The sequence below is a fragment of the Balaenoptera musculus genome, chromosome 1 (assembly GCF_009873245.2).
Source record: "Balaenoptera musculus isolate JJ_BM4_2016_0621 chromosome 1, mBalMus1.pri.v3, whole genome shotgun sequence".
In the NCBI taxonomy this organism is placed as follows: Eukaryota; Metazoa; Chordata; class Mammalia; order Artiodactyla; family Balaenopteridae; genus Balaenoptera; species Balaenoptera musculus.
Window position 1 is genome coordinate 21613225 of NC_045785.1, and position 26219 is coordinate 21639443.

The 26219-nt window shown below is 42.6% G+C and overlaps 1 protein-coding gene across 4 annotated transcripts; it reads right to left on the reverse strand.

Moving 5' to 3' along the window:
• Positions 1 to 210: 210 nt before the first annotated feature.
• On the reverse strand, positions 211 to 3456 carry IFI6 (interferon alpha inducible protein 6). 4 transcript variants are annotated; one of them, XM_036863231.1, is made up of 6 exons: positions 3384 to 3436; positions 1882 to 2169; positions 1460 to 1528; positions 1230 to 1379; positions 521 to 621; positions 311 to 441 (listed from the first exon to the last, which is right to left on the reverse strand). In XM_036863231.1, exons 2-5 carry the CDS (start codon positions 1949 to 1951, stop codon positions 524 to 526), a joined length of 387 nt encoding a protein of 128 aa, XP_036719126.1. In that variant the 5' UTR covers positions 1952 to 2169; positions 3384 to 3436; the 3' UTR covers positions 311 to 441; positions 521 to 523. The 4 variants fall into 4 exon arrangements, with proteins under 4 accessions (XP_036719121.1, XP_036719111.1, XP_036719137.1 ...); XM_036863226.1 differs by lacking the exon at positions 521 to 621 and having other exon boundaries at positions 211 to 441; positions 1882 to 1981; positions 3384 to 3456; XM_036863216.1 differs by lacking the exon at positions 521 to 621 and having other exon boundaries at positions 211 to 441.
• Positions 3457 to 26219: the final 22763 nt, after the last annotated feature.

The window sequence follows — 26219 nt, forward strand, 5'->3', positions numbered from 1 at the left end:
GATGTCTGAGCTGGGTTATTAGCTTCAGAAGGACATTCTAGGCAGAGAGAACAGAATATGCCAAGGCTCAGAGGCAAAATCAGCTAGTTTTGCTCCAGGAGCTGTGATGGCCTTTGGGGGAAATGCGGGTGGGGTGTGTGGATGAGGCAGACCAGAGCCAGATCTTGTTGGGCTTCTCATAGCAAGCACGACTCACAGCAGGACACAGTGTTTTCTGAGAGACGTTTATTCTGGTTTTTTACCTAGGTCATTGCCAAGTGTGAAAGAGGAACCTCTGGACTACAGCTGGAAAAGGAAGACAAGGAAGAAGGAGGGGGTTCCAGGGAGCTGCTAGCTACTCTTCATCCGCTCTCTCCTTCCCTCTGCTTTCGATTTGCTTGTGGACAGTATAGCCCAGAAGGGCCCCAATCTTGGCCATGAGGGCACTGCCACCGCTAGCCCCTGTAAAGCAAATACAGTTGGTGAGAGGACAAACATCTTATAGCACAGGACTGTTTCTAGCCTTGCCCACACCCTTCACCTCTCACTGCTGGGGTGCAGCCTGGTCTGTCTTCCTCTCTGCCCACTCTGAGAAGGGCTGTGTCCTTTTGGGCTGGTTCTTTGGGCTTTTGCCTTCCAGAACTGAGGGAAGATGGAGGGTTCAGAAAGGCAGAGGGGCAGTTTGTCAGGGGTGGTTTTTCTGTAGGATTTTGGATGCCTCAGAGGGGGAGAGGAAAAAAAAGAAAGAAAGAAAGAAAGAAAGGGCTGGATGAAAGAGAGAGAGAGGTGAAAGCACGTTTTTTAGAAGCACCATTCTGTGCTCTGTATCTATCCCCTTCATGATGTTCAAGAAATGCAAGACCAGGGTTAGTATGAGATTGAACTGGGTCGCTTCACCACATTTCTTTGCCACTCTGGTTCTCTGAGATTGAGGAGATTCATAAAATGTTAAATTGAGGATGTTTATCCTGGTTAACGCATGAGGAAACTGAGACTTGCGACTTGGCCAAAGCATTAGTGAAGGCTCTGGCCTTAGAGTCTGAAAGCCAGAAGGCAGACTGACTGGGTTTGAATCCTGGCTGTGGTGCTAACTATATGGGAGAATTTGAGTAAATTCCTTAATCCCTGGGTGCCTCAGTTTCCCCATTGAGTGGTGGGCATTAGAAGAAGCCCCACCTAGTAGAGTTGAGTTAGCCTGTGAAAAGGGCTCAGGACAGAAAAGAGGGCCACCTGGCCCGGCCCGCACTCACCCAGGCTCTGCAGCGTGGCCACCAGCCCCCCGGCGGGCACTCCGCCCCCGTTCGCCACGGCCGACCAGCTCATCAGCGAGGCAGCCACCGAGTTGGCGGCGATGCCTGTGCTCGAGAAGCCCAGCGCGGGCAGCGCCATGGCCATGAGCCCTGGAGGAAGAGGAAGCAGTGAGGGACGCCAGCCGCAGGGCCCGCCCCACCTTCCGGGGCTCCCCGCCCTCCAGACCCACCTCCTCCGACGGCCATGTAGGTCAGCGTGCCCCAGAACCCGGAGTCACCGTCCCCTGAGCGTCTTTTGTCTGGAAGGAGAGTGGACAATGCCCAGTGGGGAGCAGGGTCCCCTACTCTGTGCCTGATGCTCCGGCCCACCCCCGGAGGTGGGGCCACCATCCTCCCATTTCGGAGAGCCTCAACGAAGGGAAGAGACTTTTCCCAGAGCGCTCTGCCTGGTACAGAACTGGCATGAACTCATTTCGGGAGAATGGAAGAATTGACAGAGCAGGGATTCGAATCTGGGTCTCTAGACAGGGACCCCGCACTGTCCATTGGAATAGCTTCTCTCGTTCAGAGGCACGCCTGGGTCTCGAAACCAGGGATCCTGAAACTCTCCGCTTCTTTATCGCAGAGTCCTGAGGTGCCCCAGGATCCTTACCTGTCTCCTCGCAGCCGCAGGTGTAGAGTAGCAAGTAGCACAAGACGAGCGATACCGCCTTCTGCCGCATGGTGGCACAGCGCAATGCTTTGTCGCCGTACTTGGGATGGGGGAGAGGGAAGAGGTGGTCCCCAGAGCCCTACTGGAGCCACTCCCGCTCTGTTGTATTCCCTTTCGATTCGAGGATGAGTCCACAAAAAGCAGCGAGATGCTCTGGACTGAGCCCAGGACCCCTCTAAGGAGCCGCAGGCTTTCCGTTTCCTCACGGCACCAGCGGCGCTGATGTTCCTGCCACACCGGTGGTTATGAGAATTACAGGATGGAATCCTCTCTGGTACCGTGCCTGGCATGCACTGCGCACTCAACGGAAGTCAGCTAGTATCATTACTGTGGTTTGTGTTTCTGGCTTTGTCTTAAGCAGGATATCTGGGACTTCTTTGAGCCTGTTTCCTTATCCCTAAGGTGGGCCTATTAATAAAGCCTATTTCAGAGGGTGGCTGTGAGTTTTGCAACTGTTCACCACTATATCCCTAGCATTTAGAACAGTGTCTGTCACACAGAATTTTCTAAACGATGGTTGTTGATAGATTTATTCTTCCAATGCATTGAATATTTACAGGCCCCAAACACTGGCTTCACATCAACTTCCTTTCTCACAAAGAAAGCAGAGAGGGGTAAAGGAGCTTGCCCAGGGTCACACAAGAAACTGTGCAGCCTAGACACACACTCAAGACTGCAGAATCCAAAACCTATGCTCTTTCCATTACACAGCAAAATAGAAACACACTTCCCTTCCCCCACCACAACTCACCTCTAATGTGAACTTTGTCTGCTCAATGCATTTCCCTTGAATTGAAAACGAACAAAAAACCCAAACAACTTCCCCTGTACTGAGCACTTACTCAGCGCTTTATGGCACAAGGTTATTTATACCCATAGCAACCCCCTGAAGTAGGTACCATTGTTCTAAACCACACGTTATAGATAAGGAAACTGAAGCTCAGAAAAGTAATAATCCCAAGCCTGCTAAACTAGGGAGTAGCAGTCAGGATTTAAAGCCACAATTGACTAATGCCCAAACCCACACTTCGAATATCTACTTCAGATCACTTCATCTATCCTCAAAGATAAACTCACTGTCACATTAGATTCTGCAATAAAGGGGTTTCAGAAATCGTCCAGTCCTCTGGGCAAGTAAAGTAGCTTGATTCTAATCTTACAGATGAGGAACTAAAGCCCAAGGAGGTGAAGTGACAGAGTTAAGGCCAAAGACTGCTGACATGGCATCTATAAGCTAAGTCTCATGACTCTTGGGGTTTTGCAACCCAACCCCCTAAAAGCCCACCAACACATCCCCTCAGACCACTCTGAGTCCAGGGCACTCAGGGGTGTAGACTCCCTGAGGAATGGGCATCCCGGCTCTCATGGCATGAGCCTCACAGGCAGGCAGCCTGGCAGAGGTTGGCAGCTTCACACCCACATCTCATAGCTTCTGGGTTTACCTTGGAGGAGAGCAGAGAAGGAATCTTCCTGCCTTCAGGCTGCTGATAGACGGGAACTGCAGTGAGGTAACAGCTCTCAGGCTGGTTTTTTTATAGTCCTTTCAGATTGCCCACAGGTGGCCAATCCCTGTCAGAGTTTCCAGTTTCGGTTTCTCGAGCTCTGCAGCATCTTTTCTCCTCCCCTCCAGCTCTGCTCAGCGACAACATCTCTGCTGAGCTGCGTACTGGCCAAAAAGTGTAATTCAAGTCGGAGACTTTCCGAATAGCTAAGAGTATTCAAAGCAGGTCAAACTAGAGTGAGATCCACAGCCCTGCTGGGCTTAGTGAAGCCCCATCACCAGTTCCTCCTGGGGCAGAAGGTCTTTCACAGTTTAATTCAATTAATAATAATGCCTACCACTTATTGAGCACTTGCAGCATACAAGGGCCAGGAAAGAGATCCAATCCCACAAACGTCTTGTGAAGTACTAGAACTGTTTATAATCCTATTTTGCAGAAGAGGAGATTAAAACTTGTGGAAATGAAATCACTCCATTCCATTGTTCTCTCAGGCTGGCTGCTTCTGGGCGATGGGCATATGGTAAGACCAGTGAAGCCCATGTTCATGAGGCCATTGTCACGTATCCTTTGCCATAAAATGAGTCTTCTGGCTCTGGGTAATGGATTGAGCATTCTTTCAACCTTTGGATGGCGATGCTTGCAGAACTAGAAACGCAAACCGTATTTGGAGTACATGTAATTCCAGTAAGGATGAATCATTGCTTTCTGCAAGGAGGAAGGGGGTTGATATAATTGACCTGCCCACAGGGGGCTGGCTGCCCTCCCTGACCAATGTTTCTATGCTGCTGCCTGCTGCTGGCTGGTTGACTAATTGTTGGCCGTTGTCAGATCAACCTCGATGAAAGGGAGCCCAAGTTGTTTGGTCCATTCATAGCCTCCATCCTTGCCACTACGGCCACCCTTTTATGGGTCTTTTGCAAAGCAACAGGGTGGCTAACTTTAGAGGCTGGCTGACATCCACAAGATGGGACATTTGGCCATCTGCCTGGAGAGCCTCGATGGTCTCTGGTGAGCATTAATGTGAGACACAAGATCTGCATACTTTGCACCCACTCCGATAAGTTCATCTATATGCCCCTTACCCAGACCTGCTTGTCTCTGAAATTCTGCTCTTTCTCTTTCCATGCCCTTGACCAACTAGCCAAGCCGTTTGCCATTTATTAGGAATTAGTGTATATCTGTGCTTCAGTCATATCTTCCTCCATACAAAAGGAAGGACAAAGTATATTGCTTGGAGTTTTGCCCCCAGGGAGTTTAACGCCGTCCTTCAGGGCTACCCCCACTTGGGGTTGTAATAGAGTGGTCCATTTCCAGCTTGTGCTTATACTGACTTGTGTGTAAATTGGCTTCTGCTCCCTTCCTCCTTTATCAGTTTGCTATAGGGAACCCTCCATGAGGCCATAGGTATGAATTAAAGGAGAGGTGTCACATCAACAGAGTTAGATGCCATGGGAGTTCTGAGCTGCCTGTTCATTTGATTTACTTATGCCTCTGAACTCTTTGAGCCCAGCCCTGAATGTACCACTTCCATCATATTGGATTGCTGCTGTGCCCGTCTGATAACATCTAGCTTTAGACATACAGCCACCTGACAGCTGGCGGTCACATGCTCAGTCACTACTGGGGCCCAGTGACACATCAGAACCTTTTTGTTCAAATGGACCATGGTAATTACGGCCTTACTCCAGAATCCTAGGGGTCCTCACTGCAACTCTCCTATTTGAGCTTTCAGAGACTCCCCACAGAAACTTTATCCACCACAGATTCCTCCAGCAACATTGTATCTGCAGGATCATATAATCCAAAGTGGCCGCATTGCCTGTTTTATGATCTGAACCTGCTATACAGCCCTCTCTTGGTCTGGGCACCACTCAGAATTGGCAGCTTTCCAGGTCACCTAATAAAGGGTTGGAGAAGTAGTTCTAAGCATGTCTATTCTGTCTCCAAAATCTAAAGAAGCCCACCAAAAACTGTGCATTTTTCTAAGAGATATGTGAGGTGAGATAACTTGTCCTGGCATGCCCCAAACCACTGAACCCCTAAATGTTCCCAGTGTGGCAGGACCATGAATCTTTCATGCAATTTATTTTCCACTCTCTGGCAATGTGGTGCTACCATTTCTGTTCATGTCCAATAAGCATGATGTCATCAATATAGTGGACCAATATGATGTCTGTGGGATGTCAAGTGATCAGGTTCCCTGAGACTATAGATAACAGAGAGCTGAAAGTTACAAAGCCCTGAGGGGGAGAGAGTGAAGGTGCTCTCCACCTGTCCTATTGTGATTGTAAAGGCAAACTAACCGCCTTTGATCATCTCTTCTCCTGGGTATTGAAAAGAAAGCATTTGCTAAATCAATAAACCACACACAAGTGCTGGAGATTGTGCTGATATGCTCCAGTAAAGATACCACATCCAGGAGAACAGCTCTGATTGGGCTATCACAAGGTTAGTTCACAGTGATCTATCCATCGTCTACCTGATCCATCTGTTTTCTTGGAGGCCAGACAGGTGAATTGAATGGGGATACGATGGGGAATCCAAGCTCAGCCAAAGTATTAGATCAGAAATAATACTGCACAAATCAGCTGTAGGGCAGTGTAATGGTTAATTTTACGTGTTAACTTGGCTAGGCCACAGTACCTGGATATTTGGTCAAACGCTACTCTAGATGTTGCTGTGAGGTAGTTTTTACATGAGATTTACATTTAAATCAGTATACTTTGAGTAAAGCAGATTACCTTCCATAATGTGGGTGAGCCTCATTCAGTCAGTTAAAAGCCTTAAGAGCAAAAAAAAACCTGACTCCCCCTTGGAAGAGGGAATTTTGCCTGCAGTCCGCCTTTGGGCTCAAGCTGTAACATCAGTTCTTCTCTGGGTCACCAAGTGGCCAGCCTACCCTGCAGATTGTGCACTTGCCGGCCTCCACAATTGCATGAGCTAATTCCTTAAAATAAATCACTCCCTCACTATATATGCACACATCCTAATGGTTCTGTTTCTTTGGAGAGCTCTGACTAATACAGGGAGTTTCAGGAGCTTCTGCTTGGCTCTTCCTATCATTACAGCCTTTACCTGCAGATTGTGGAATCAATGAAAGGATTCTGTCAGCTTCTTTGGAACCCATTGGACTTAGGCTAAACTCCATCTATATCACCTGGCCTCCTTTACTCCCTGCTCTAGCCAGAGAACTCTGTTTTGTGTCAATTCAGACTCCATTTCTTTAACAATCTTTCAATATTCTGAATATTGTCCTTTTTCCAACGCACAATTATCCTGGTAAATGACAGCAGATTCCTTTGGGGAAGGATTGGAGGAATATTTACTATATATAATTATGGTATATCACTATAGAGTTGTTTCTTTAGGGGGATGGCCTCTGCTATAGCCAAGGGGTTCTGGCTCTGTGAACGTAGATCTAGAATCTAGATGAGGGACTGTGGTTATCCATTGTAGCAGCTGATGTCAGTCGTCTGCTTACCAGCTCCTGATTTTTAAAAAAATATGAAAATAGAGGATCACCCAGTCAGCTGTCCATCCATCGCATCCCCATTACAACTTGCCATAGATTCCTGCAGACCGAGGCATCCTCATTGTCACTCTGGCCTCGCTGCCCTTGACAGTAATTATATTCACCTGGTCTTGGATGCCACCTCTGCCATTCTGGAATCCCAACATTACTACTGATATTAGGGATCCCAATACCATGGCAGCATCTCTTACTCTTAATCCTAGGGTACCCAGAACAGTCACCACTGAGCTACTCAGAAGTGCTGGTGTCCCCTTTATCAGTGAGTTCCTTTTTGACTTAGTGCAGAGGGTGTCGTGTGGGCCCTCCTAGAGAACATGGGTGCTGAGTTCTTAGATCTTACATTCCCACCTCCCTGAACTTTCTGACCTCTTCTTAATACTCTACCAAGGAAGTTCTAGCATCTTGACCTCATTTACTGTAGGTCATCATCCTGCTTTAAGGAACCATCCTTGCAAACTATTAAGATCATATTTCAATCATCTATTGCTGAATAACAAACCACCCAAAACTTAAAGGCTTAACACAACAGCAATTTATTATTTCTCACAATTCTGCAGCCTGGGTTAGGCTCAGCTGGGTGTTCGTACGCTTCATGTATTGTTTGTAGGTGTTGCAGGAGGTACAATGTCCAGGATGTCCTTTTCACTTACATAAATGGCAGCTCAGCTGGGATGGACGGAACATCTGGGGCTGGTCAGGCATCTCTCTTTCTCAGCATGGTGTCTCTTCACAGTGTAAGGGTGTCCATGTGGTTGGATTTCTTACATGGTGGCTGGCATCCAAGAGGGAGGAAATAGAAGCTGCCAGTCTTCTCAAAGGCCAGGTCTGGAACTGGAACAGTGTCACTTCTACCATATTCTGTTGGTTATGGCAAGTCGTAGGCCAGTCCAAATTCAAGGAAAGGAGGAAAATAGACTCCATCTTCTGATGTGAGGAGTGGCATGTACATAGAGGGAGAGAAGGAATTGATGGTGACCCTCTTTGGAAACTACCAGAGACCAGCTCAGGCATCCTTGCAAGCATATTAAAGCCTGACTTACTCAAGTGTGGTCCATGACGATGTATTCCCCATTAGCCAGTCTTATATTCTGCCATGCCTGCCTCCTCACTGCCATGTCTAAAACTCCCAAGATCACTCCCACATATATTAGCCAGGCCTTTCGATTCCTTTGATGTGCAGCTTATTTTTCCTGGGTAAGGACTTAAATCTCCCCACTTAGGATTTGCTAGGAACAGACCCCAGTTATTTGAGTGTGTGAAGGGAGTGACATTTGTATTAAGGAGAACAAATATCTTATGAAGGGCCTGCTTCATGTGAGATTATTGTATAGTCTCAGGGAAGTGAGAAACTGTTATTCCTTAGCAAGAGGGCAGGGGCTGCTTCTGCCACCCAGGAGAACTTATGAGATAAAGATTCTTAGGTTTGTCTACCCTGATATCCCTAGCCCTGGTCTCAGTATCCTACTCTTTCCCTATCAGGGCCTTGACTATGACATAGGAGATCTACTGACACTGTACATTTAGAGACCTTTGCAACTCTGCCACTTATAATGTGATTGGCTGTGATTTTTTTTCTACATAGCCTTCCCTTCACCACAAGTGAAAGCTTTACTAATTGTGATGCCAGCTGAAGGGCAAAGTTATTATCACTCCATCTACTACCAACAATGAGATCCCTATTGCTTTCACATGGGTGAGAAATTCAACTACAAAATCACACCCCGGAGGTCTGTTTTCTAGGACCTCTTCTGGTACTAAATGTCAACGTATGTTCCTTAGAAAATGGAGCCTGAATCAAAGGCTGTACACTGATGCTTCCTTGGGTGTTGCAATCCCAAGGAAGCAAAAGTGAGGGGGAGAACAGAAGTGAAACAGAGAAAGAAGGAAAGAAATATAAGCTCTTACATTACTTAGCTGGCCAGAGTCTACAAAAATCAAGGCCAGTTGCTCAGTCACATGGGATCTCTTCAAAGAGGTCACATGGAACCACTGTGCCTTGGAATAGTCCATAGTAAGGAAGAAGAGTGAGGAATTTATCTGTCATCAATTTTTTGTTTTTAATTTTTATTTATTTATTTATTTATTTATTTATGGCTGTGTTGGGTCTTCTTTTCTGTGTGAGGGCTTTTTCTAGTTGCGGCAAGTGGGGGCCACTCTTCATCGCGGTGCGCGGGCCTCTCATTATCGCGGCCTCTCTTGTTGTGGAGCACAGGCTCCAGACGCGCAGGCTCAGTAGTTGTGTGTCGCACGGGCTTAGCCGCTCCACGGCATGTGGGATCTTCCCAGACCAGGGCTCGAACCCGTGTCCCCTGCATTGGCAGGCAGACTCTCAACCACTGCGCCACCAGGGAAGCCCTGTCATCAATTTTTCATTGTCTACTCTCATGGTTGCCAACAGGGTCTTAACAGTCTGCCCTTTGGAACCGTGTTAACTCCTTCCACTGGGCTGTTGCTGGGGAAGCCAGAGCCTTCATAAGCCCAGTTGGGTCAGACATGAGCGCCAAAGCTTCTGGTGTTCCTACTGTAGCAGGCTTAATTGAGTTCATGCCAAAGACTAGCTCTTGCCTCCTGATGATGCTGAGGCAGCCAGTAACGTTTGGCAATGAGGCAAGGATGTTGACTGCTGAGAGACATCTAAACTGAATCTGGTACAGTTAAAGGAAAGACTTTGGCATTTACTTAGAATGAGATAGGAAGCTATTGGAGAGATTTGAGCAGAGGAGTGACATGTCTGAAAAGCTTTCACAGGATCACTCTGGCTTCCCAGGAGGGCAGGGACAGAAGCAAGGGGACCAGTTAGGAGTCAGTTGCAATAATCCAGATGTATCCATCAGGGTTCCATCAGAGAAGCAGAACCATTAAGAGTGGTAGGAATAAGGGATTTATTATACATATTTGATTATATGCAATTATGGGTGCTGGTTACACAGTTTATGTACAGCTGTTGTTTGTGCTTCTGATGTTGGGTTAGGAGTCAGCAGGGAAGTCCTAAATGATGGGTGTTCTGAAAGATGGACATGAAGTGGTGGAGGGCAAGGTCAAGCTGGCACCCATGAAGATGAACTGGAATCTATGAGGACAAACTAGACCTCCACCCCCGCATTTCTCTCTCCCCACCTCTAAGCCTCCAATTTTGACGATGACTGGCAAGAGAAGCTGGTGCCTTTCATCAACACACACTTACCCTGGAGCTGGAGAAGCTGAAGGCAGAGATTGGGGCGGGGAGGCGGTGCTGGAGGAGCTATGGCCCAGCTGCTGCCTTACACTGACAAGGGGAGCCAACAGATCAGTGAAAACATGCATGAACTGCAGCAGCACTTGACCCTGTACTAGCCTTCCAAGCATAAGCATGTCTACAGCTTCACTTCCACCTCCTAAATCCTGCCTAAATCTCCCTCTGTGGCCAATTCTCATCCAAAACTATACAAGAAAAGGAACTCTGGGAAACATAGTTGCAGCTTGGTTGAGTTGACATAATACAAAGCCCATCACACCAGATGAGAAATTTAAATGGCTTGGACCAGAGTATTGACAACAGGGGTGTAAGAAGTGCTTGAATTCTGGAAGTATCCTGACTACCCCTCACTATCTGAATCTATGTGGTTTCTGAGCTTGGATGGTGAGCTCTGATGCGAGAGTGGTCATGTCATCTTGAGTTTGATGAGGGAGAAGCAAACAGGCCCACGACTCACTTCTACAGGGCCTGGGACAATGGTATAAATGGATGCTCACCTACCAGATGTCTAAATATTTAAAAACTCTAAATCAAGACAAAAACCTATTATTTAAGGTATATTCTATCTTCTTACCTTAACAAATATAGCTTCATAACAACAAAGTGAAAAATATGTATAGAAACCTATGGTTTTTATATGACTGAAAGTCTATTAAAATGACTGAATATTAGTACATATCTGGGTGTTCTATTGGTGGACTGGAAATGCTTGGATGAGGAACAAGAAAATATGTACACAGTTAATAAATTATGTATTTATTCCATATAAGAAAGAAAAAAAAAGGAGGCTGGCCTGGCACTCAGAGCTAGGTCATGTTATTGAACATAAATGACCACACAGAATACCAGTCTCAGGGAAGATTAGTCTGACACCATGATAAAATGAGACAAAACAAGGCCACTTTATATTTTGTCTAAGCATAGACAACAAGTCAAAATATCAAACAACCCCACCTTAGCTAAAATGAGTGACTGCTGCTTCTTACCAATTAGTTTTACCCTTGGGCTAGTCTCTTCCTTCTATAGATCAACGTTACATCCCCAATCATAGCACTGTCCTTGCTTTCTATCTTTTTTTAAAAAATATTTATTTATTTATTTGGCTGTGCCAGTTCTTAGTTGCAGCATGTGGGATCTTAGTTGTGGCATGTGGAATCTTTAGTTGCGGCATGTGGAATCTTTAGTTGCAGCTTGTGAACTCTTAGTTGTGGCATGCAGGATCTAGTTCCCTGACCAGGGATGGAACCTGGGCCCCCTGCATTGGGAGTGCAGCATCCTAGCCACTGGACCACCAGGGAAGTCCCTGCCCTTTCTTTCTGACATCCAATCTAGAGCAATCCCTCACTTTCTTAGACCTTCCCCTAAGTCACTCAGCCCTAGCCCAGATCCTATAATAGGTTCTTCCTAACACCCTCTGAGACATCCTATGATTCCTAGTCATGTGTATTCTCCCTCACTGCTGGGAGTTATAAATCCAATTCATTTAACTACAGGTGTGTTTCTGCTGGTCTTTGGCTGAAGGGTACTGACACACCTACAATGTATTTTTCTTGATTTTGTTTCAGCAAAATTACTAATATTTTTTCATAATTAAAAATTTCACATAATTTGTGTTCTCTTGACAGCACTGGAAAACTATAACCTGTGGGCCAAATCAGGCCTTTTGCCTGTTTTTGTAAATAAAGTTTTATTGGAACACAGCCACATTAATTCATTCATGTGTTGTCTATGGCTGCTTTCATGCTACAATGGCAGAGTAGTTATGACAGAGAATGCAATGACCAACAAAGCCTAAAATATTTAGTATCTCTCCCTTTACAGAAAAGTTTACCAACCTCTGATTTAAAGAATTAAAATTAAAATGTAATTGTTTTCAGAATACACAAAATTTGAATATATTTTCATCAAAAGATTAACTAAAAATTAAAATTAAAAATTAAAATTTTATTATATATTTAAAAAATTTTTAAGTTACTCCAAAAGATTTAAATCATATATTACAAATAGAAAAGCAAGCTATACATATTAATATAACATTTTAAATCAAAATTTGAAGCTGATATATTTTGTTTTGGTAAATTTTTTCTTATTTTTATCTTATTTTTTTTAAATAAAACTTTCTACCATTTTAGTGTTCAATATCTATCTAAATGCTAATAGAAAGAATTTGTACTATGCTTCACATATAATCTAGAGCTATACATATCCAGGTGAGTAATAATTGTTTAATTGGAAAACATCCCTTTGCTGCCATGTGCAGCTGTTGTGAATGTTGAGGTACTTTATGAGTACGTCTCATTTGGAATTGAAACTGGAAGAGAAGCAAGAAAATGGATATTGGGCACTACTGGCAAATGATGCTTTGTCATGCAAGGATTTATAACTACATTCATGCTATCGGAGAGGAAGGATTTGGCAGGTCAACCAGTTTGTTGTTTCTCTTACTTAAGCTCTTCCATCTCTCAATCTTCCCCAGACACTGAAGCTGTGTCTGTCCCTGATGTTGGCAGCGACGCAACCTGTAAACTTTTACAGCAATCAACACAGTCAACTTTTGTTTTGAGGACATAGGGCAAGAGATTTTAGAAGCATTCCCCAGGGCCTGAATGGTGCTAGTCCTAGAGCGGATGTTTATGATTACGAGCTGTGCTGTGCCAGTGCTGAGCTTCAGATCCTGAGAGTCAGAGGCACTTGTGTGTTCTTTATTTGATGTGTGTGTGTGATATGCAGGGTCCCCTAAAACACAGGGCCTAGGTGGAAGGCTGGTTGTAGTAGTAAGGGCTCAGATACTGAAGGACTTTTCAAAATATTTATCTGTGTCTTTTTGGTTTCTGAGTTTGGATAAATAGGAGCTCAACTAGTGAGGGATACCTAGACTTTACTGACCATCCAGATGTGAGATATGAGAGAAAGAGAGGAGTAAAGGATGACACCAAGATTTTTGGCCCAAACAACTGGAAAAATGGAACTGTTGTTAACTGAGAGGGGGAGGACTCCAGGACGTTTTCTGCCAGTTCAACTCTACATGAACTAGCCTCAATCATGCAGACAGTGGAAGGAATCTGGGTGCCTGGATGACAACAGAGAGCACAGCCACCAGATGACCTGAATGTTAGTCCTTAGACCATGATTATCTTAGTCAGTTCAGGCTGCTATAGCAGAAGACCACAGACTGGGTGGCTAATCAACAACAGAAATTTATTTCTTACAGTTCTCTAGGCTGTGAAGTCCAAGAGCACGGTGCTGGCAGATTCAGTGTCTGATGAAGACACCTGCTTCCTGGTTCCTGTCTTCTGTGTCCTCACATGGTGGAGGGAGAAAGGGAGCTCTCTAGGGCCTCTTTTGTAAGGGCACTAATCCCATTTGTGAGGGCTTAGCCCTCTTGACCTAATCACCTCTCAAAAGCTCCACCTCCAAATACTATCACACTCTGGATTAGGTTTCAACATATGAATTTTGGGAGGACATATTCAGTCCATTGCAATTATACAAGAGAAAAAGAAACTTCTATTTTGTTCAAGCCACTGAGTGATTGTTCATTCTCTTTGTAACAGCAGCCTAGCCTTACCCTAGGTCCTCACACCCAACACAGTCCAGGAGCAGTAGAAAAGGAATGGTTGAAGAATGTGACTCCTCATGTTTGAGGGTGGCACTGGGAGCAGTGGAACATTTTCTCCAGTGGCCTTGAGCAGAGTAGGTGTGGCACATATTGCTGGCAGACATGAAGAGGAGGACACAGCAGCAAGCCACATGGACAGATGACTTCACACCAGGTAGGGAGGAAGATGTCAGTAAGGACAGATGACAAAGACTAGATATTCCTTACCCTGCTCCATTCCACCTGTGTTTGTGGTTCAGAAGACTCCTAGAACTTAGATGCAGGTCCTGGGGAGTGTGTGGGGAAAACTCTAAATTATTCCTCCTGCTATGCCTATAGGCAACTTTCAGCTTATACACTGGATCCCATCCCCACTCACCTACTCAAAGACTTTGTTCCTGCAAATTTCTCCTCCTTCTCCTGTATCACTAATTTCCCCTTTACTGTCATAACCCCAGTTTGAGACAAAGAGGTCAAACTTCCCTTGACCCCCAGGCCCCCCTTCAATTATTATCCTGTTTTTGTTTTCCACTTTTTCTAAATGCTTCTCTATACTCCCTGACTCCACTGCCTCACCTCTCATTCTCTCTCTTTCTCCTCTTCTCCCCCCATTCTGTATTTAACCCATCCCAAGCAGGCTTTTCTTCCTGCCAACCCAGTGAAACTGGTCATGTCAGGCTCACCAAACACCCTTTACCACAGGTGATCACCTCTTTCTTGAAGCCATTTCTTCACTTGGCTTCTGAGACTCAAAACTCTCCTGGGTTTCTTTCTTCCTCACTGGTTGTACCTTCTCAGTCTCATTTGCTTATTACCACTCTCTCCTTCCTTCATCCCATCCTCAGTTCCCAATCTATTGTTTGGAGCTCCAGGCCTGTCTTTGGTTCTTTCTTCACTCTTCCCAGATGATCTCATGGCTTTTGAAACCATCTACGTGTTCATGAATTCCAAGTTACACTTGCAGCCCTCGCTGATACTCTACACCCCAGGTCTGTATCTCTAACTGCCTATTCATCTTATAATCATCTCAAAATTATCATGGCCAAAATGGAAGCTTTGATTTTCCCTTCCAAATTAGCACCTCCACGACTCTTCCCCTCTCAGTAAATGCCATCACTTTTACCCAGTTGCTCAAGCCAAAAACATAGGACACACATCCTTCATCCCTCTCTATTGTTCACACCAGTGTCCAATCCCTTGGCTGGCCATTTAAGTTCTAGTCTCGAAACTTATCCCATCTTCATGATCTTGGATTTGGTAATAGTTTCTTAAGTGTCACAACAAAAGCACGGGCAACAAAAGAAAAAAATAGACATATTGGATTGCACCAAAATTAAAAACTTTTATGCATCAAAAGACATTATCTTATTACTCAGCCATAAAAAAGAATGAAATAATGCCATTTGCAGCAACATGGATGGACCTATAGATTATGATATTAAGTGAAGTAAGTCAAAGACAAATATCATATATCACTTATATGTAGAATCTAAAACAATGATACAAATAAACTTGTTTACAAAACAGAAGTAGACTCACAGACACAGCAAACAAACTTATGGTTACCAAAGGGGAAATGGGGGGAGGGATAAATCAGGAGTTTGGGATTAACATATACACACTACTATATATAAAATGAACAATGACTTACTGTATAGCACAGGGGACTATACTCAATATCTTTTTTTAAAAATTAATTAATTTATTTATTTTTGGCTGTGTTGGGTCTTCGTTGCTGTGCACAAGCTTTCTTTAGTTGTGGTGAGTGGGAGCCACTCTTCGTTGCAGTGCGCAGGCCTCTCATTGTCGTGGCCTCTTGTTATGGAGCATGGGCTCTAGGCACGCAGGCTTCAGTAGTTGTGGCACATGGGCTCAGTAGTTGTGGCTTGCGGGCTCTAGAGCTCAGGCTCAGTAGTTGTAGCGCACGGGCTTAGTTGCTCTGCGGCATGTGGGATCTTCCCAGGCCAGGGCTCGAACCCATGTCCCTTGCATTAGCAGGCAGATTCTCAACCACTGCGCCACCAGGGAAGCCCTATACTCAATATCTTGTAATAACTTATAATGGAAAAGAATCTGAAAAAGAATATACATATATACATATATATTATATATGTGTAACTGGATCACTTTGCTGTACACTTGAAACTAACACAACATTGTAAATTAACAATACTTCGATTTTTAAAAATTTTTTAAAAAGACACTATCCAGGGCTTCCCTGGTGGCGCAGTGGTTGAGAATCTGCCTGCCAATGCAGGGCACACGGGTTCGAGCCCTGGTCTGGGAAGATCCCACATGCCGCGGAGTAACTAGGCCCGTGAGCCACAACTACTGAGCCTGCGCGTCTGGAGCCTGTGCTCTGCAACAAGAGAGGCCGCGAGAGTGAGAGGCCCGCGCACCGCGATGAAGAGTGGCCCCCACTTGCAGCAACTAGAGAAAGCCCTCGCACAGAAAAGAAGACCCAAGACAGCCATAAATAAATAAATAAATAAATAAATTAATTAATTAATTAAAATAGCTTTACCAAAAAAAAAGCAAAATCATTTAAAAAAAAAAAAAAGACACTATCCAGAAAGTGAAAAAAAACCCCACAGAATGGGAGAAAATATTTGCAAATTATACATCTGATAAGGGATTAATATCCAGAATATATAAAGAACTACTACAAGTTAACAACAAGAAACAAACAATCCAATTTAAAACTGGGCAAAGGATTTGAACAGACATTTCTCCAAAGCAGATGTACAAATGACCAATAAGCACATGCAAAGATGCCCATCATTAATCATTAGGGAAATACAAATCAAAACCACAATGAGAAGACCTCTTCAGACCCACTAGAATGACTATTATAAAGAAAAATAATAGGAAATAAGTGTTGGCAAGGATGTGGAGAAGCTGGAACCCTTATTCATTGCTAGTGGGAATGTACAATGGTGTAGCCATTGTGGAAAACAATTTGGATGTTCCTCAAAAAGTTAAACATAGAATTGCCATATGATCCAGCAATTCCACTCCTAGGTATGTATCGCAAATAATTGAAAGCAAGGACTCGAACAGATACCTGAACATCGATATTCATAGCAGCATTATTCACAGTAGTCAAAAGGTGGACAAAACCCAAATGTCCAACAATAGATGAAAGGATAAACAAAATGTGATATATACATACAATGGAATATTATTCAGCCATTGAAAGGAATGAGGTTCTGATACATTCTTCAATATGGATGAACCTTGAAAATAAGCCGGACACAAAGGGACAAATTTGTATGATTTCACTTATTTGAGGTATCTTGAATAGGCAAATTCATGCAGACCGGGGGTAGAATAAAGGTTACCGGGGCTGGAGGGACAGGGAATTGGGGAGTCATTGCTTAACGGGTACAGAGTTTCTATTTGGGATGATGAAAATGTTCTGGATATAAATATATAGATGGGTGGATATAAATAATGATAGTTGCATAACACTGAATATATTTAATGCCACTGAATTATAGATCTAAAACTGGTTAAACTGGCAAATTATATATATTTTACCACAATGAAAGAAAAAAAACTTATCCCAAATCTGGCCACCTTTCACCATCTCTACCTTTTTCTCCTGAGTCCCAGGCATCATCACCTCTGGTCATCTAACTGGTCTCCCTGCTGTCATTCTCATCTCAGATCAGCTAGAGTGATCTTTTAAAGTGTAAATCAGATCGCACACTCTGCAGTTCAAAACCTTCCAATGACTTCCCATAACCCTCGAACAACATCCAAACTGCTTATCATGGCCCATAAACCCTGGAGGATTTGGCTGCTGGCTGCCTCTCTAACCTATCTCCTACCATTCTCCCTTTCACTGGTCTTATTGTTACTCAGACATGCCCAGCGCTCCTAGCCTCAGGCCCTTTGCACTTACTGTCCCCTTCCTCTGGAATTCTTTCCCCCAGATCTTCACATGCTTGACACCTTCACTTCATTTAGGTGTCTGCTCATGTGCCACCTCCTCAGGGAAGCCTTCTTGACCATTCTATCTAAAATAGAGCCTTTCCCATCATTCTCTGTCCCTTTCCTCCACTATATTTATCTGAGCACTTAGCATCACTTGAAATTATGTTATACGTTTGTTTACTCGTATTATCGCCCGTCTCTCCCCTCTCTGGAATGGAAGCTTCACGAGAGCAGGGACTTGGTCATATTCGTTGCTGTCCTTCCAAGGCCTAGCACTAGATACTAGATGTGCAATTCATGTTTATTGGATAAATAATATAGAAATTAAATTCAGTTATACGTCAATTATATCTCAATAAAGCTGGGGAAATAATTAACTTTTTTAAAAATTTATTTATTTTTGGCTGCGTTGTGTCTTCGATGCTGCACACGGGCTTTCCCTAGTTGTGGCGAGCAGGAGCTACTCTTCGTGGAGGTGCGCAGGCTTCTCATTGTGCTGGCTTCTCTTGTTGTTGCACGCGGGCTCAGTAGTTTTGGCTCACAGGCTCTAGAGCACAGGCTCAGTAGTAGTGGGGCATGGGCTTAGTTGCTCCGCGGCATGTGAGATCTTCCCGGACTGGGGCTCGAACCCGTGTCCCCTGCATTGGCAGGCGGATTCTTAGCCACTGAGCCACCAGGGAAGTCCAATAATTAACTTTTTTAAAAAGAAACTGAATTCAGTTTTTTTTTTTTTTAAACATCATGTGCGTGTTTTTTTGTTTTATTTATTTATTTATTTATTTATTTATTTATTTATTTATTCATTTATTTTTGGCTGTGTTGGGTCTTCGTTTCTGTGCGAGGGCTTTCTCTAGTTGTGGCAAGTGGGGGCCCCTCTTCATCGCGGTGCGCTGGCCTCTCACTATGGCAGCCTCTCTTGTTGCGGAGCACAGGCTCCAGACGCGCAGGCTCAGTAGTTGTGGCACACGGGCTTAGTTGCTCCGCGGCATGTGGGATCTTCCCAGACCAGGGCTCGAACCCGTGTCCCCTGCATGGGCAGGCAGACTCTCAACCACTGCGCCACCAGGGAAGCCCAGTTTTTTTTTTTTTAAAGTGTGTTGGTTTTTTTCTTTTTCACACACACACACACACACACACACTGTATTTTATTTTTACAAGAGATAAATAAACTGACACCAAGCATTGTAAATGGATGACCACAACAAAAGCAACAATGATTGCAATTACCAAACATGAAACACACTCATACTATGTCCTAATATTGACATTCAGTCCAGTAATCCTCCACTGTAACAGGTCCTTTACTTTGCAGTGAAAATTGATTTGTATATTTTTTGCCTCTGAGTCCTTGTGGGATTTTTTTTTTTATTATTCAAACAGAAAGTCACAAAAATTATAATCATCCTCATCAGTTTGCTCAGTTCCAGGTAATTAATTTTTTTTTCATCTTGATCTTTTGTTAGCACTTTTATGAATTCATCAGTTTTCCATTAGAGTCCTGAAAATGCTTATTCATTCAGTTCAGCAGTATAGTCAGTTACCAGAAACCTGGACTTGTCAGAGTCTTTTCCATGAATTCCTTGAAGATGAAACCTTTTTATAGGAACATTTTTGCAAAAGCATCAGAGTACACCCAGAACTGTCTGTAAATGACAAAAGACTTAATTCCTAATAATGCAATTGACAAGGAAATTTAGTTATTTCTGAGATATACATTTTAAAGTAATAACTAGAATTGTGACTTATAACATTATACCAGAACATATAAGATTTTTAGAAATTTCATGTAATGTCTGAAACATTTATATTAACATATTTCCATACAAATAACCCAAAGAAAGTTTAGTATTAGTTTTGTTTGTTTGTTTTTTTGTTTATACTGCAGGTTCTTATTAGTCATCAATTTTATACACATCAGTGTATACATGTCAATCCCAATCGCCCAATTCAGCACACCACCATCCCCACCCCACCGCTGTTTTCCCCCCTTGGTGTCCATACGTTTGTTCTCTACTTCTGTGTCTCAACTTCTGCCCTGCAAACCGGTTCATCTGTACCATTTTTCTAGGTTCCACATACATGCGTTAATATACGATATTTGTTTTTCTCTTTCTGACTTACTTCACTCTGTATGACAGTCTCTAGGTCCATCCACGTCTCAACAAATGACTCAATTTCGTTCCTTTTTATGGCTGAGTAATATTCCATTGTATATATGTACCACCTGTTCTTTATCCATTCGTCTGTCGATGGGCATTTAGGTTGCTTCCATGACCTGGCTATTGTAAATAGTGCTGCAGTGAACACTGGGGTGCATGTGTCTTTTTGAATTATGGTTTTCTCTGGGTATATGCCCAGTAGTGGGATTGCTGGATCATATGGTAATTCTATTTTTAGTTTTTTAAGGAACCTCCATACTGTTCTCCATAGTGGCTGTATCAATTTATATTCCCACCAACAGTGCAAGAGGGTTCCCTTTCCTCCACACCCTCTCCAGCATTTGTTGTTTGTAGATTTTCTGATGATGCCCATTCTAACTGGTGTGAGGTGATACCTCATTGTAGTTTTGATTTGCATTTCTCTAATAATTAGTGATGTTGAGCTGCTTTTCATGTGCTTCTTGACCATCTGTATGTCTTTGGAGAAATGTCTATTTAGGTCTTCTGCCCATTTTTGGATTGGGTTGTTTTTTTCTTTAATATTGAGCTGCATGAGCTGTTTATATATTTTGGAGATTAATCCTTTGTCCGTTGATTCGTTTGCAAATATTTTCTCCCATTCTGAGGGTTGTCTTTTTGTCTTGTTTATGGTTTCCTTTGCTGTGCAAAAGCTTTGACGTTTCATTAGGTCCCATTTGTTTATTTTTGTTTTTATTTCCATTACTCTAGGAGGTCGATCAAAAAAGACCTTGCTGTGATTTATGTCAAAGAGTGTTTTTCCTATGTTTTCCTCTAAGAGTTTTATAGTGTCCGGTGTTACATTTAGGTCTCAAATCCATTTTGAGTTTATTTTTGTGTATGGTGTTAGGGAGTGTTCTAATTTCATTCTTTTACATGTAGCTGTCCAGTTTTCCCAGCACCACTTATTGAAGAGACTGTCTTTTCTCCATTGTATATCTTTGCCTCCTTTGTCATAGATTAGTTGACCATAGGTGCATGGGTTTATCTCTGGGCTTTCTATCTTGTTCCATTGATCTATGTTTCTGTTTTTGTGCCAGTACCATATTGTCTTGATTACTGTAGCTTTGTAATATAGTCTGAAGTCAGGGAGTCTGATTCCTCCAGCTCCGTTTTTTTCCCTCAAGACTGCTTGGGCTATTCGGGGTCTTTTGTGTCTCCATACAAATTTTAAGATGATTTGTTCTAGTTCTGTAAAAAATGCCATTGGTACTTTGATAGGGATTGCATTGAATCTGTAGATTGCTTTGGGTAGTAGAGTCATTTTCACAATATTGATTCTTCCAATCCAAGAACATGGTATATCTCTCCATCTGTTGGTATCATCTTTAATTTCTTTCATCAGTGTCTTATTGTTTTCTGCATACAGGTCTTTTGTCTCCCTAGGTAGGTTTATTCCTAGGTATTTTATTCTTTTTGTTGCAATGGTAAATGGGAGTGTTTCCATAATTTCTCTTTCAGATTTTTCATCATTAGTGTATAGGACTGCAAGAGATTTCTGTGCATTAATTTTGTATCCTGCAACTTTACTAAATTCATTGATTAGCTCTAGTAGCTTTCTGGTGGCATTTTTAGGATTCTCTATGTATAGTATCATGTCATCTGCAAACAGTGACAGTTTTACTTCTTCTTTTCCAATTTGCATTCCTTTTATTTCTTTTTCTTCTCCGATTGCGGTGGCTAGGACTTCCAAAACTATGTTGAATAATAGTGGTGAGAGTGGACATCCTTGTCTTGTTCCTGATCTTAGAGGAAATGCTTTCAGTTTTTCACCATTGAGAATGATGTTTGCTGTGGGTTTGTCATATATGGCCTTTATTATGTTGAGGTAGGTTCCCTCTATGCCCACTTTCTGGAGAGTTTTTATCATAAATCGGTGTTGAATTTTGTCAAAAGCTTTTTCTGCATCTATTCAGATTATCATATGGTTTTTATTCTTCAATTTGTTAATATGGTGTATCACATTGATTGATTTACGTATATTGAAGAATCCTTGCATCCCTGGGATAAATCCCACTTGATCATGGTGTATGATCCTTTTAATGTGTTGTTGGATTCTGTTTGCTAGTATTTTGTTGAGAATTTTTGCCTCTATATTCATCAGTGATATTGGTCTGTAATTTTCTTTTTTTGTAGTATCTTTGTCTGGTTTTGGTATCAGGGTGATGGTGGCCTCATAGAATGAGTTTGGGAGTGTTCCTTCCTTTGCAATTTTTTGGTAGAGTTTGAGAAGGATGGGTGTTACTTCTTCTCTAAATGTTTGATAGAATTCACCTGTGAAGCCATCTGGTCCTGGACTTTTGTTGGAAGATTTTTAATCACGATTTCAATTTCATTACTTGTGATTCGTCTGTTCATATTTTCTGTTTCTTCTTGGTTCAGTCTTGGAAGGTTATACCTTTCAAAGAATTTGTCCATTTCTTCCAGGTTGTCCATTTTATTGGCATAGAGTTGCTTGTAGTAGTCTCTTCGGATGCTTTGTATTTCTGCGGTGTCTCTTGTAACTTCTCTTTTTTCATTTCTAATTTTATTGATTTGAGTCCTCTCCCTCTTTTTCTTGATGAGTCTGCCTAATGGTTTATCAATTTTGTTTTATCTTCTCAAAGAACCAACTTTTAGTTTTATTGATCTTTGTTATTGTTTTCTTTGTTTCTATTTCATTTATTTCTGCTCTGATCTTTATGATTTCTATCCTTCTGCTAACTTTGGGTTTTGTTTGTTCTTCTTTCTCTAGTTCCTTTAGGTGTAAGGTTAGATTGTCTACTTGAGATTTTTCTCATTTCTTGAGGTAGGCTTGTATAGCTATAAACTTCCCTCTTAGAACTGCTTTTGCTGCATCCCATAGGTTTTGGATCATCGTGTTTTCATTGTCATTTGTCTCTAGGTATTTTTTGATTTCCTCTTTGATTTCTTCAGTGATCTCTTGGTTGTTTCGTAACGTACTGTTTAGCCTCCATGTGTTTGTGTTTTTTACGTTTTCTTCCCTGTAATTCATTTCTAATCTCATAGAGTTGTGGTCAGAAAAGATGCTTGATATGATTTCAATTTTCTTAAAATTACCGAGGCTTGATTTGTGACCCATGTGATCTATCCTGGAGAATGTTCCATGCGCACTTGAGAAGAAAGTGTGATCTGCTGTTTTTGGATGGAATGTCCTATAAATATCAATTAAATCTGCCTGGTCTATTGTGTCTTTTAAAGCTTCTGTTTCCTTATTTATTTTCGTTTTGGATGATCTGTCCATTGGTGTAAGTGAGGTGTTAAAGTCCCCCACTATTATTGTGTTACTGTTGATTTCCTCTTTTATAGCTGTTAGCAGTTGCCTTATGTATTGAGGTGCTCCGATGTTGGGTGCATATATATTTATAATTGTTATATCTTCTTCTTGGATTGCTCCCTTGATCATTACGTAGTGTCCTTCCTTGTCTCTTGTAACATTATTTTATTTTATTTTATTTTTTTTTTCATTCTTTATTTTAAAGTCTATTTTATCTGATATGAGTATAGCTACTCCAGCTTTCTTTTGATTTCCATTTGCATGGAATATCTTTTTCCATCCCCTCACTTCAGTCTGTATGTGTCCCTAGGTCTGAAGTGGGTCTCTTGTAGACAGCATATATATGGGTCTTGTTTTTGTATCCATTCAGCAAGCCTGTGTCTTTTGGTTGGAGCATTTAATCCATTCACGTTTAAGGTAATTATCGATATGTATGTTCCTATGACCATTTTCTTAATTGTTTTGGGTTTGTTTTTGTAGATCCTTTTCTTCTCTTGTGTTTCCCACTTAGAGAAGTTCTTTTAGCATTTGTTGTAGAGCTGGTTTGGTGGTGCTGAATTCTCTTAGCTTTTGCTTGTCTGTAAAGCTTTTGATTTCTCCATCGAATCTGAATGAGTTCCTTGCCGGGTAGAGTAATCTTGGTTGTAAGTTCTTCCCTTTCATCACTTTAAGTATATCATGCCACTCCCTTCTGGCTTGTAGAGTTTCTGCTGAGAAATCTGCTGTTAACCTTATCAGAGTTCCCTTGCATGCTGCTTTCAATAATTTTTCTTTGTCTTTAATTTTTGCCAGTTTGATTACTATGTGTCTCGGCATGTTTCTCCTTGGGTTTATCCTGTATGGGACTCGCTGCACTTCCTGGACTTGGGTGGCTATTTCCTTTCCCATGTTAGGGAAGTTTTTGACTATAATCTCTTCAAATATTTTCTCTGGTCCTTTCTCTCTCTTCTCTTTCTGGGACCCCTATAATGTGAATGATGTTGTGTTTAATGTTGTCCCAGAGGTCTCTTAGGCTGTCTTCATTTCTTTTCATTCTTTTTTCTTTATTCTGTTCCGCAGCAGTGAATTCCACCATTCTGTCCTCCAGGTCACTTATCCGTTCTTCTGCCTCAGTTATTCTGCTATTGATTCCTTCTAGTGTAGCTTTCATTTCAGTTATTGTATTGTTCATCTCTGTTTGTTTGTTCTTTAATTCTTCTAGGTCTTTGTTAAACATTTCTTGCATCTTCTCAATCTTTGCCTCCATTCTTTTTCCGAGGTCCTGGATCATCTTCACTATCATTATTCTGAATTCTTTTTCTGTAAGGTTGCCTTATCTCCACTTCATTTAGTTGTTTTTCTGGGGTTTTATCTTGTTCCTTCATCTGGTACATAGCCCTCTGCCTTTTCATCTTGTCTATCTTTCTGTGAATGTGCTTTTTGTTCTACAGGCTGCAGGATTGTCTGAATTCAGTTTTTAAAAAAGTTTTATTTCTGAGTTTGCAGATCAAGAATTTACACCTGCCAATAGAAGGGAGTTTCGATTTTTATCAACTCCCCACTTCCACCCTGGACCTACACCATCCTCCTTAGCATGAAGATTTTTCTGGAGATTGTGAACAGGAGGCAAGCAGTGACACTCTGGGAGAGCTGACCCTGTTGAAGCTAAGTGTCCCCTCTGTGTACTTCCATGATACTCTAAGCACAGCACAATTCAGTCATCCGTTATTCTGTCCATGGTTTTTTCCTTTTTGTCCCCATTTTCTTTTGCTACCATGAACAATCCTGCTAGAAATACCGTTTTTTCCTACTGTTCCCGCAGGGGCACACCCAACTGTTGTTGCCAAAGACACATGGAAGGAGCCTCGATAAAGGGAAAGAGAGATAAGTTTTGACAGGCTAGACATTCAGCAAACAGGTGTGTGTTCAGATCAGTTCAGGAAACATCAGTCACTGTCCTCACTTTAGTCTCCCAGTAGCTGATGACGCTGTTGACTGATGTCTCCTGCTCTTCTCTCAGCTTCTGTGAAACCACTCTCCTCTCTGAACTCTCTTGCTCCTGGCTCCTTTGCAGGCATCTCCTCATGACAAGATCTCTGTTGGATGGACTTTCTCTTGACTCAGGAAGGGGCACTGCTATTTCCTCTCTCTAGGCTTCCAAGGTAATATTGGCCAGTCTCAGGGCATATATGCTGATCATTTCCCCCCAAACTCTCTTCATCCCAGACCTCTCCTCTAAGAGGTGTACAGACTAGAGCCGCCACCTACATAATGTCTCCCCCTCTGGAGGTCCCATAGGCATTTAGAACTTACTATGTCAAAAATAAAACTCTTGGGAATTCCCTGATGGTCCAGTGGTTAGGACTTCATGCTTCCACTGCCAGGGGCCCAGGTTTGATCCCTGATCGGGGAACTAAGATCCCACAAGCCGTGTGGCGTGGCCAAAAAAAAAAAGCAAAGAAATAAAACTCTTGGTTTTGTCTCTGAAACCCGTCCTTCTAGTCTTCCCTTTTGTTGGAAATGATACCATCATCTGCACACAGCTGGGCACATAGACCATAATTTCTTTCTTTCCCTCACCACCCCCTAAATCCAATCCACCCCTAAGTCCTGTTGACCCTATCTTCAAAATATATCCTGACTCTTTCCACTTCTCTCCACTGCAAACTTGTCATCATCACCTCTCACCTGGATGACTGCAGTAGCCTCCTCACTGATCTCTGTGCATTTATGCTGGCCCCCTACAGTCTATTCTCCTCGTAGCAGCCAAGTAAATCGTTAAAAAAATTTATATCTGTCACTTGACTGCTTAAAAACTGCCTATGGCTTCTTTCCCGTTATACTTCATATGCTGTACTTTGAAAAAAAAATCATATCCGTATCAGGGTCTACAGGGTTTACACATCTGGCCCCTGTTGACTCCTGCCAACCTCTCCACTTGCCCTCTGTCCAACTAAGCCCCAGCTATACTGGCTTCTCCTCCATTTCTTGAAAATGCCAAGAAATATTCCACCTCAAGGTCATCACCTTTCCCTCTGC

Excerpts from the sequence above, each read along its gene's own strand:
- IFI6 (XM_036863226.1), bottom strand. The coding sequence starts at position 1,951 with ATGCGGCAGAAGGCGGTATCGCTCGTCTTGTGCTACTTGCTACTCTAC. Across the intron at positions 1,529-1,881 it reads CTGCGGCTGCGAGGAGACAG|ACAAAAGACGCTCAGGGGAC; the intron begins GTAAGGATCCTG and ends CTCTCCTTCCAG. Across the intron at positions 442-1,229 it reads GGCCACGCTGCAGAGCCTGG|GGGCTAGCGGTGGCAGTGCC; the intron begins GTGAGTGCGGGC and ends TTTGCTTTACAG.